Here is an 11,550-nt window from a genome sequence, read left to right as displayed (position 1 = left end):
TCCAGTCTGCCCGTGAGAGAACAGACAGGAGTAAGAAGAGTTGCAGCTGCAAGATAAGCAAGTCCTGAGAAAGTGTCGACTACAAGACAAGGCGTACACGTCCTTTTGGCAGAAGAGATGAGTTATAATGAACTGTGCAAATAACAATTGATTGTATAACAATTCTGAACCAATTAGAAAGAGACACCTCTGAAAAAGCTAAGGGGAAAGAGAGTATAAATGAACAGGCAATAAAGGCTTTTGGACTACCAGGCTTTCAAAAAGATTCGTTGTCTTGTCACTTCGTCCGTCTCAACCGTGACACATAACATGCATGCTTATGTTAAAATATGATAAAGATCATGACTTTGCAGAAAAAGAATATAAAATGCTGAATTTTTAATGTAACTTTGAAGCACGTCAGGTGGAGCTATCCCCCGGGCTTCCCAGCTCTGCAACAAAGAAGTGCCGGCTTCTCTGCAACTGTGTAGATAAGTTTGTCGTGATTGCGACCTTCTGTCAACAGCATGAAGGATGGCATATCCAGTTTTCTTTTCCTAGAACTTTAACAGCAAAATAAAAGCACAGTAAGACACTGCATGTCCCCTCCCATGAAACCCCATGCAGGGCCCCAGAGGCAGCGCTGCCCCATAGGCACCCCACAGGCACCCCTTGTGAGGGGCCCTACAGGCAGCACCCCCCCCATAGGCACCCCATAGACACCCCATGCAGGGCCCTCAGACGTGATATTATAGAGATGATATACAACATAACACATACGTACTTTCTTTATAACTCTTTGTAAAGGCATAGAGAACAGAATGGGAAACTGGTTTTATGAGCTGTGACAAATCCACAAGCAGAAAATGATAACACAGCGTTTGTTGCCATTGTTCACTTGTTAATTAAATGGAACTACAGTTGAAATGTAAGCAGGGATGAGCTGTCTTCCCACCAAACAGCTCACTAGGCCTAATTAGGCTTCTCATCCCAGCGCTCATTAGGATGCTCCAGAGCAGAGACAGCTGCTTTCAAACGGCGGCACCCCCTCCTGCCACTCCTGTCCCCTGCCACCCCCACAACAGCTCTGCCACCGCCCACCCTGCGTGTCACCGCCCGCCCTCCCCCGCCGTGCTCAAACCCGGACCTCCGCTCTCCCGCCCGGCAGGGAGCGATCGGGCCTGGCGGCGTCTCGCCGCCCGCCGCAGCCCAGCCCCGCCTCAGGGCGCCAACATGGCGGCAGAGGCTGCCCGTGAGGGCCGCGGCAGCCCCCGCCCCCGCCTCGCCGTGATTGGCTGTCATGGGAAGGCGGGCCGGCGAGGCGCGCGGTGATTGGTGGCTGGTCGGGGAGGCTGTTCTGGCGCGCAGCGGTCCACCAGGCTGCTGCCACGAGGCTGCCGTCCGTCCGTCCGTCCGTCCTCCGCGCTGAGGGGAGGCGCGGCCCGGCCCGGCCCGGCCCCGGCGGCGTCGGTAGGTCCGTGCTCCAGCCTCTTCCCCGGCGGTGGTGCTCTGGGGCCGGCTGGGAGGGAAGGGGCAAAAAGGGAAAAAAAAAAAAAAAAAAGGGCGGCGGTGAGGAGAGACCGAGGGGAACCCCGGGGCCGGGCAGCGGCTGGGGAGGGGAGCCGGGGCCAGGGCAGGCGGGGGGTTGCAAGCGGGGCGCGCCCCCGCAGCGGTGGGACTGGCGGAAAAGAGAAGTGATCGCTCGGGGGTACGTGGCCGCGGAGGGGGTTTGCGGGGGGGGGGGGGGCAGCGTGTCCGGCCGTGGGGGGTGGAGCGGCCCTGGGGCGGCGGGGGGGGCGGGCCAGGCCAGTGCCTGTTGCGGGGAAAGGTCGTCCCTGTGGGGAAACGGGGATGAGTTTGGGGAGGGTTTGTGTCTGCCCGCTGCGTTTTACTGTGTGCCGGGGGCTGGGAGTGACCTGCGGGGCGGCTCGGCCATGGGGCGTGTGTGTGTGCCGTCGGGAACTTGTGGGTTTGTTCGTTTTTTTTTAAAGTCACGAGACCCTCATGAGTGGAAAGAAGGAGTTCTCCTCGGTGGATGGCAGTGATGAGGCACTTAAGAAAACCGAAAGCTCTGTCGTATGGGACTTTTGAGACGGTTCTAGTGGCTTTAATGTTTTTAAGTTCTAACAGTGTAATTATGAGGAAATGGAGAAAAGAATGTTTGTGTTTTGCAGTGTTGCAAGTGTGATGAGTCCATTTTTATGTGTTATGTATGTGTGTAAAACATGCAGTTTGTGGAAAGTTAAAGCGTTTGGAGAAGGTTTGGGGAAAAAGACACTTTAAATGCGTCTTGGGATGTGGTCAAATACCGAGTTCGTAGGCTACCAATATCTCATGTTGATCTGTGTGTATATTTTAGAAAGAAGTAAGTAGATCAGTGTTGATCTATTGAATGTGCTTTTAGTTAAACACCTACAGAATGACTGTGATTAAAATCAATTATGTGACAATTTATCGCTGCTGGTTCTAGTTACCTTAAACACTGCACAGCTAAAAGCTCTGGTACCACCTCTGTGGGTGATGAGCTCAGTGCCACAGAGGCCAATTGCTTCTCCTCCGGGGGTTTGCTGGTTTAGGCAGGCTGCTTTTGTGAGAGTCTTCTGAGGGAGCTATTTGGAGCTGTGAGTGCTTTGCAGAAGGGCGGGTGTGGGAGACCACACGGCAGAATTGGAAGAGCCTTCCTGGCGGGTTGTCAGTGGGTGGTTTTAGTATAATCTGCCGTGTGTTCTAAAGGTTTTAACAGCCTCATCGATACCTGGTGGGATATCGAAAAGAGAATAATTGGGCACCAAATGAAAAATGAATCCTGGAATGTTACCAGTCCTGTGTCTTCCCCTCACTGAGGATGAAAGTCACTGCCACCTCCTAAGGTTTTGTTCAGCCTTGCCAAAATCATCAGATGGCAGTTACTAGAGATGCGTTTGCAGATGATGCTGGTAAGAAGGAAGCTTTTTGAAAAAGGAGGTATCTGTGGTGTGTGTCGCAGTGTGAATTCTGCTGTTTCCCAGATAGTTGTGTGTCTGTATTTCATGACAGATTTTGAAATCCTCAACTATGTCTAAAGTATCTGTGGGAAGTTTGATATTTTATTTAAAAAGCATAGTTTTTTTCCTTAAAGTTTTGTTTTGCAGGCCCTGCAGCCACGATGCTGAAGAGAAAAATGTTCTGCACCCGGCATCTTCAAATGGTGGGCTGAGGGATGAACCAGCTCAAGCTCCATCAGCAGCCGTGGTGCGTTAAGGCGGCATTTCCTTACATTCTTGCCGTAGTACGGCCCATCTTGTCTTCCAGTCACCCAAGCAGCTTTATGTTCGTTGTCAAATCTTTCCCCAGGACAGCAAAACTGTGGAAGGTATCGATGAAGCTTTGTGCATAGCTGCTTGTAATGTCGGCCACTTACATGATGCAGCTGCGGTGGGTGAAAATAAGTTAAACAGATGATGAAATATTAAATCCTGTCCTTGATTGAAGCAGCTCTTTGTTAGGAGTGGTCACACATGAACATGCTGTTTAAACAAGCTTTTACTGCCTTTGTTTTGACATCTCTCTTGTCCCTCAGCTGTTAGTGCTGTTTCTGTGCATAGACAGCTTTAACCTCCAGGCGTAGCCGGGACTACAGGAGCGGTCTGTAAAGGAGTGCGTGAGCCTGTGCATGGTTGAAAGCGAATAGGTCAAGCCATGTATTGAGCAGAACCACAGATGAGCCAGTCGTTAAGCACTAAGCTTGTGTTTCCTTGGATCAGGGTAACATTCCCTGTTTTGATTTTGCTCTGGCAACACTGCCAACTTGCGAGTTTTCAAGTGCCTCTTTCTGGATTTAAAGGTGGAAAAGAAATGGCACGGGCAACAGAAGTAATAATTTTGACAGCCGCGATATGCCAAACTTGTAAATCAAGTAACGCATTTTTATGCACAGTATAAAATACAGGAAGTATCCTAAAATACTGAATTATGCTGTTAATAGGTTTTACTGAGTAGCCGATGAGCTTCATCAATGGTAATTATTTTATTTACACGTGAACTCTTGTTAAGTGCTGTGGAAAAGCTCGCAGTTCTGTCTTTGCCGTTTGCTTACGTTGTACATGTGTTGTAAGACACCCAGGCATAGAAATGTTTAGTGCTCCAAAAGCTTAAAGCCAGTTCATTCTGGTGAGCGTGGTATGAAGTGTCCTTAAAACCGAGTTCCCGTTCTCACCTGTTTTGTCGCAGCAGCCAGCTGTCAGTGAAGCAGAGTTATGTTAAATACCCAATTCATGCGCTAAGAGCACCTTGTAAAAACCCACCATTTAAGCAGCTCTGATCTAGTAACTCCTGCACGTAACTGGGGTCTTCCAGCAGCTTTTCAACCAAGAATTGCCACAGCAGTGTTGCATTGCTGCGGTTTTTTGCCATAATTTCTTCAGTAAATGTAACTTCAGCGACAAAACTGATGCTTAGCCAGAGGAAGAATCTTTTTTTTTTCTTTTTTTTTTTTTTTTTCCCCCTCCTTTACACTCACAACGAGCTTTAAAAAGCAGTGGAGATCTTGGTGTGCCCGTTACCTGTGTGTGGTGCTATTTGAGAATCTCGGGTAAGGAAAGTAAGGCGGTGGGCCCATGAGCAAGTGTTTCTGGCCTCAGAGCTGAAGAGTTGAGTGATGTGAGGATCCAGACAGCACGAGCTGACAGAAGTTAGAGAAGAGAGGGAGGTGAATGAGCCATAATTGGTGTAAGTGTCCCTCTTAAGTGGCTCAGTGTCGCTCTTTCTGCTGGAGTGGTGATCACTGCCTTCCTGTTCATTGCTTCTGTTCTGATTTAAAAAAAAAAAAGTGTAATATGAGAATAATATTGATACCAAATGATGAAATAATAAATGCCTGTTTATTCACTGCTGAACGAAATAGATGCTGAAACACTTGGAACTGCAAGTGATGCAGGAGGGAGACAAAGCTGCAGAAACTGCAGACAGAACATTTGATGAGCTTATGACTTCTCTCCTTGCAAGGTAGCAATCTGGTTGGGGGGCCGGGGGGGGGGGGGGGGGGCAGGTTATTTTTATCAAGAAGTTGTTTGTAACTTTGGTAAAAGAATTCGGGCTTCCTTGTAGCAGCGTTTCATAATACCTGCCTTGAACGTTTGTACAATATTTTTGCCCGTCCATAGTGGCATCTTGGAGCTGGTTTGCATGGTCGGAAACCATGAGCTCATGGAGCCTCTGCTCTTTAAAAAAAGAAGAAACTCAGTCTTGCCGCTGTCAGTTTTCTGAAGTAGCTCACTTTTGAGGGCCATTAGTGGATGATCAGGTTAACAGCAAGAATAACTTCTTAAAAAAATTGACTTTCTGCCAATTGTCAAGCTGACAGAAGCCCAATGACACTTTATTTCTTCGTTTTCAGAAATATTGGTGTCTTCTGATTTGAGGCGGGGGGAGGGGATGTCCAAGGTTCGAATTCCAGAGGAGCCTCTGAGAGGGGGAGCTGCTGTCTTCAGAGACTGAGCTGTAAAATCCAGCTGTTCAGTTTCCAGTTGGGTGTGTATGGAAATACCGGGAGGCTTGAATGGAAGAGAGCTTTAAACATGTAATGAAAAAAGTTTCTCCAAACAAAGTGTTTTTTCAGTGGGAAATCTTTAACTTTGGTGGTTCCTCTGATTCTGCAGTGGGTTTGCCACGCTTTCCACTTTTCACTGTTGGAGGAAAATGGTGTTTCTGTGTGAGATGTGTCCCCTGTCTGTTGTGCTGTAACTGGCAATCGTGTGTCATAGTTGAAGTGTGAATCTGTACGGCTGTGGGCTGAGAAATGCTGGAAAGTGATGTTTTTGCTCCAGGAAAAGGACGTTGTGCGCAGAGTTAGCGGAGAGCATCAACAGCTGCTGTGCTGGCATTGCCAAAGCCAAGGAGGTCATTGAAGAGAAGAAAAAGTGCCTGACAGATGTCATTAGGATTGCAGAGGAACTGAAAATTATGCCTGCTCTAAGAACCTATTGTGATCTCGCTCAGGTAGTTTCTTTCTTGCCCTGTGAAATAATTTGGTTTTAATTAATAGATTCAAATGTGGTTTGGAAGTTTCTGTGATCCGTCTTTCAGTTTGCTGACTTCAGTGCTGAGGTGCTTGCAGTCGCCTGTTCTTACCCCCGCCCTGCATACGCAGACACCCAGTTTGTGTTTGGTCTTGGTCACCAGGGAGGGTCTGGTGACTGGCCTGGGACAAAAAAGCTGGTCCCTGCCTTGAAGAGCTTGCTATCTGAAACAGCCAGCAGAGGGGAGGGCAGGGCACCTGTGACACGGTACCGATCAGGGAAGGGGCAGTGTTTTCAGCACTTTTGAAGTCTCTCAAGCCGTTCCCATTCCAGAAGTCCCCAACTTTCTCACTGAACTACTGCAGAGTTAATGGCCACGCTCTCCTGATCCTCTTGGTCCCAGGCTGTCGCTTCCATCTCTCCTGCCCGTCATTCGTACCTGCTGTTCACAGAAAGCCCCACTCCCTGCCATGCCCTGGCAGACCAAAGGGCCGTCCTGGGCAGTCTCCTGTCTCTGCCAGCGGAGGGAAAGAGGTGCTTGGAGGATGAATGTCAGAGCCTGGGTGTTCAGCGAGTGTAGGAATTGGCAGGTTGAGGATTTTGTAATTGGCAGGATACATCAGGGTCATACGCTGAATAAACATCACCTCTTTCTGTCATGAGCTTGTGTAACAGTTCCTTGAATGTCTTCACAGTGCTTCTGGCAGTGTGTGTGTGTGTAGATATGTGTGTTGTATGTATGTATGTGTATGCAACGTCAGTGAGTTCCACAACATTTTAACATTTCAAATGAGGTGCATATGCAATAACTCCCTCTGGTTTTGCTGCATGGACTACCCGGTTATTTCTGTTGGAGCCTTTGTGGTCCTTGTGTTGAGAAAAATAATGAATAGCTGGTCTTGTCGTTCTTTGCAGCAGTGTGGTTTTTAGACTGTTGTGTTCCCTGCCTCCCGTTGTCACTTCTCATGTGAAGAAACTCAGTCTTTCTCGGCTGACCCAGGAAAGAAGTCTGATCCCTCCTTCCTTCTGTCATTTGCCTCCATCTTGCCCAGGGTGACTTAGGAGCTGGCACCCACCACTGTTCTCCCATAGGCCTCTCATTTCTTGCTTAGAAGTCACCTTCTCGGTGGCTGTTCCTACACAAGAACAGTCTGACTCCTGCTTCTGTTTACACGCTGACATTACAAATCCCCCCACCGTTAGGTCTGCGCAGTGTAAGGAGCCGTAATTGAGAAGTGGCTGTGGGCTGTTCATGAGTGAACTCCTGGGGTTTTTCTGTGAAATGAAAGATGTTGTACTCTGGCTTTGTCGTGTTGCCGAGAGCAGGTGCCTCTCTAATCTGCTTTTTATGTAATAGAAGTTAAGGCTGTACTTCTTAATTTCAGGTTATTGATGATTTAAAGTTGCCAGTTGAAGCGGAGCTCTCCAGAGTGAACAGTTTGAAGGAAAAAATATCTTCGAGGTAAATGACTGGAGCGAGAGGTGTACTGGGAGGTAAATGGATGCACTGGTTATCTTAATGACAAAGCTGTTGATGTAGCAGTTAAACAGCAGAAATGGAGCTGCTTCACTTGGCATTTTACTGAAACGCTGCTAATTCAGATGTCTCTAAACTCATGACTGGCAATGCACAGTAGCCTTTGCCTGAGGCATCGGGGAAAGCACGCACAATTTACTGCTACGTGAACAGCATTAAAAAATCCTCGACAGACAAACTTCCTCTTCTTCCCTTGTAACTGGAAACAAATTGGGGAAATAAGGGCTTGATTATTTGTTTAGAAAACGGATCCGTTTCTCACCTTCAGGAAAGGCTTAATTGCTTCTTGGGGCACTGATGGCTGAGAAGAAATGTGTGGAAAATGCCAGTTACCATGTTGCCCTCTCTGGAAGCGACAGCTATGATTTCTGTCCCAGAAATGAGTAACAAAATGTGTCCTGGCTGTGGTGCAGCTGACTCTGTGAAGCTTGGTCGTAAGGCTGGTCAGAGGACTGAGACCCTGGTGTGTAAAGGGCGTGCTGGGGAACGGTGAAGGAGGGACAGAAGGAAGACGGTGTTAGGTTGGACCATCCTGGGCATCCCATTGTATTTCAGGATGTGGAAGTGCTCTGGGGGATGGAATGGTTGTGTGCTGTGGGATTCTGGCTGGCACAGAGGAACGAAGCTCAAAGCTGATCACTTGCATGCCAAGTGTGGAAACTTATCATGGAGTCGTAGAACCATTTAGGCTGGAAGAGACCCTTAAGATCATCGAGTCCAACTGTTAACCTGCCTCGACCAAGTGCACCACTAAACCATGTCCCTGAGCGCCACGTCTGCACGTCTTTGAAGTCACAGAATCGTAGAATGGTTTGGGCTGGAAGGGACCCTTAAAGGCCATCGAGTCCAACCCCCCTGCAGTGAGCAGGGACATCTTCAACTAGATCAGGTTGCTCAGAGCCCCGTCCAGGGACGGGGCACGTACTGCCTCCCTGGGCAGCCTGTGCCAGCGTTTCACCACCCTCATTGTGAAAAATGCCTTTCTTATGTCTAGTCCGAATCTCCCCTCTTTTAGTCTAAAGCCGTTACCCCTTGTCCTGTCGCTACAGGCCCTGATAAAAAATCTGTCCCCATCTTCCGGATAAGCCCCTTTCAGCACTGGAAGGTGGCTGCAAGGACTCCCTGGCCTCTTCTCCTCTCCAGGCTGAGCAACCCCAGTTCTCTCAGCCAAATGCCTCCAGGGCTGGTGACTCAGCCACCTCCCTGGGCAGCCTGCTCCAGTGCTTGAGAAGGTTACCACTCCCCCTGTGCTGTGTCAGTTGAGTCGTTAGAATATGGATAAAGGAGTCTTCATAATCATCTTCTAGTGAACTTGGTGACTTAGTAGGTAGGGGCTGTTTTGAAGATAATGTCAGTGGTGAATGAGAATGTCGGAGAAGCCTATTGAAATGCACAGTGGCAACCTCTCCCAACCTAGAAGAAAGCTAAAACATGACAAAATCAAGCTCGTTTGCATTGGAAGACCTTTGAAGAACTCGAACAGGGGGGGAAAAAAGGAGATCTGGTAGAGGCCTCACATGCTGGTGCCACTCCCGAATAACAGCAAAGGTGAAAGAAGTCACAACTAGGAGGTGCGCAGGAGTTGAGGCCCATTCTGTAGACATGAAGTGCTGCAGAGCGAAGGGTGGGTGCGTTCCTGAAGGGGTGAGGGGAGAAGAGAAGGTGGGCTGTTCCGTACTGCTTACGCTCCAGTTTTCACCAATTGCTTGTTGTAACCGGACAGCGGAGCCGAGGGTCTGATTCAGTGGAGTTACATTTGCAGTTCTGTCAGTCTGACTGTGAAGGCACTTAAAGGGTTTTGCTGGCTTTCATCGGTGAAAGAAGCGGCTGTTCGTGAGCGTAGCGATAAGCAGAACAAAGAGAAGGCAGATTTTGGACTTCAGTTATGGTGGTGTTCTTCAGGACTGTTGGGGAATTCCTTTTCTCCGTGCAGAATGATCTGTTGAATTGAACTGGGTGTAGGGGTGAAAACTCAGCGAGTGAATTTTGGAGTACTCTGCGCGTGAGAGAGAGAGAAAGCAAAAGGCAAGAGAGTTTTTAAGTCTGAATGTGAAGGTAGATGAGCAACCAAATCGGTTCTTAATAGGAGGGGAGGAATGGAACTGGAGTAGGTGATTAATCTCTTACTTTGTCCCTCGATGAATATTGTGGTGAAAAATACGGTCTATGGCAAACTGTCAGAGTGATGAGGTGTTCACATCACCTTCTGTAACGTTTCTTCTCTTCTCTCGAGGTTCTTCCTGAACACCGGTGAGGTGACATCTGTTTTTAAAAACTTGGGCATGATTGGATGGGGAACAACAGGGCAGTAAGTATTGTTGTTTTTTAATGAAGAGGCTAGGTACAGTAACTTACCTGTTCTTCTAATGGTTAAATATTTATTGGAAATTAAATTTTAAAATGAAAAAAAAAAAATCTGCGTGTGCTAGTGGGTGTCTAAGAGTGTAATGAAAGAAAGCAAAGCTGCAGATACTGGTATTGCAGTTGGCATTCCAGGTCATCCAGTTAGTGTTTCAGTTCTGACATCTCGGTTTTACTTGTGCTTCACCCAACTGTTTCCCCGTGTCGCTGAAGAGATTTTTCTGTGCTGTGCTTTTCAGCTGTGGCTGGCGTTTAACGATACGATCCCGTGATTGTTCCCTAGGATCGGTGAGGTTGGAAAAGACCTTTAAAATCATCGGGTCCAACCGTAAAAGTAACACTGCCAAGTTTGCTGCTGAGCCATGTCCCTAAGCACCGCATCTACACGTTCATAGTACAAGTAATAGAGATGTTTATTGTTTCAGCAGTCATGTCATCTAAGTGTGACGTATGAGAGCAGCAGGAGGTCATTTTTTACAGCCTCTGTGTTCCTCGGGTAATTGCCTTTCCTCCTAAGTGAGGAAAAGGCAAAGGTTCTGGCAAGGTAGTGGATTCTAGCCTTTTACTGTCTTTCTTTTAACAATTTAAATGTGCGCTAGGGCATCCCAAATAACAAAATGTCTTGAGGAGCCAGCTGCCATGTGTCGTTCGTGTGCTCTGTTTGTGATGGGACAAGCATGAGAGAGAATTGGCTGCATCAGCTGCAGGAAGGGAAGGTCAAGCTATTCATACAAACACGAATCGAGTTATTTTGATAAGACCATTTTGCACTTTTTTAACGGGCAGCTTGACGTTTGAATAGAAAAGGGTTCCTTCTCAGTTAATTTTGAGAGAATTTATTCCAAGTTGTATTTTATTTACCTCAGGTTTAGAGCACAGCTTCCCCGTCAGTTAGGAAGTACCATCCTGCAGTATAGCCCACCTAGGATTCCACAGGAGAGAGAAGTCTCAGTCGTAGTTTCTCACATTAATAGTCCGAGTGATTTCTATCTGCAGTGGGTAAGTTTAGAAATAAGGTCTGTTTAAATAAAACTCTGAACAAACCTTTTAACCTTTGGCTACTTGTCGTCCACCTTAAATAAGCTACTGTCCGTCGCTTGTAACCGGTTTTAGGATTCCTGGAATTAGTAGGTGAGATGAATTCTTACAATCCTAGCTTGATTCCAGGAATTCTTAGAATTCCGGAAGGTTAACACATTTTGGTCAGTTTTGTTAGATGGTTAGTTCCTATGCGGGCATGCAGTGGTTTACTGTTTCAAGCAGAGATTGGACAGGGCAATATCCAACAATTGTCAGGCTCTTTGATTCACGTGAGGTGTTCCTAACCGCTGTGTCATGTTGGGGGAGGCCTAGGAAGTACATTGCTAGAGAAAATGGCCCTTAAGAGAGCAACAGTACCACGGGGCAGGGGTGCGGGGGGTGTGGGGGGGTGTGTGTGTGTGTGTGAGATTTGTTTTTCTCATTTTAGACAGACAGCCTGGATTCTCTGTCTCCTGCAAAGAAAATTCAGGAGGTGTATAGACATGAGCATGGGACAAACGTGGAGATGCTCTGCCCAGTTGAAGGCCAAGCCTGCGTGGCAAAGTGGGAAGATGGGAATTGGTACAGAGCGCAGATTCTAGGTGAAGTCTTGATTCTTTCGCTCTAACGCTGGGTTGGGAAGTCAGATGTGGCTCT

General features: G+C 47.7%; 1 protein-coding gene across 1 annotated transcript in view; it reads left to right on the top strand.

Annotated features, from left to right (window-relative positions):
• The first annotated feature begins 1,212 nt into the window (after positions 1-1,212).
• LOC147412482 (RING finger protein 17-like) overlaps positions 1,213-11,550 on the top strand; it is a 28,793-nt gene continuing 18,455 nt past the window's right edge. Inside the window, exons 1-9 of the mRNA XM_086481334.1 lie at positions 1,213-1,307; positions 3,111-3,210; positions 3,313-3,393; positions 4,862-4,962; positions 5,784-5,955; positions 7,361-7,437; positions 10,157-10,161; positions 10,676-10,872; positions 11,342-11,495. Of these exons, the coding sequence (XP_086337460.1) occupies positions 1,213-1,307; positions 3,111-3,210; positions 3,313-3,393; positions 4,862-4,962; positions 5,784-5,955; positions 7,361-7,437; positions 10,157-10,161; positions 10,676-10,872; positions 11,342-11,495 (982 nt within the window). The remainder of the gene's footprint in view (positions 1,308-3,110; positions 3,211-3,312; positions 3,394-4,861; positions 4,963-5,783; positions 5,956-7,360; positions 7,438-10,156; positions 10,162-10,675; positions 10,873-11,341; positions 11,496-11,550) is intronic.

The sequence above is a fragment of the Leptosomus discolor genome, unplaced genomic scaffold (genome assembly GCF_034619465.1).
Source record: "Leptosomus discolor isolate bLepDis1 unplaced genomic scaffold, bLepDis1.hap2 HAP2_SCAFFOLD_49, whole genome shotgun sequence".
Classification (NCBI taxonomy): domain Eukaryota; kingdom Metazoa; phylum Chordata; class Aves; order Leptosomiformes; family Leptosomidae; genus Leptosomus; species Leptosomus discolor.
This window is presented reverse-complemented; position numbering and strand designations above follow the sequence as displayed.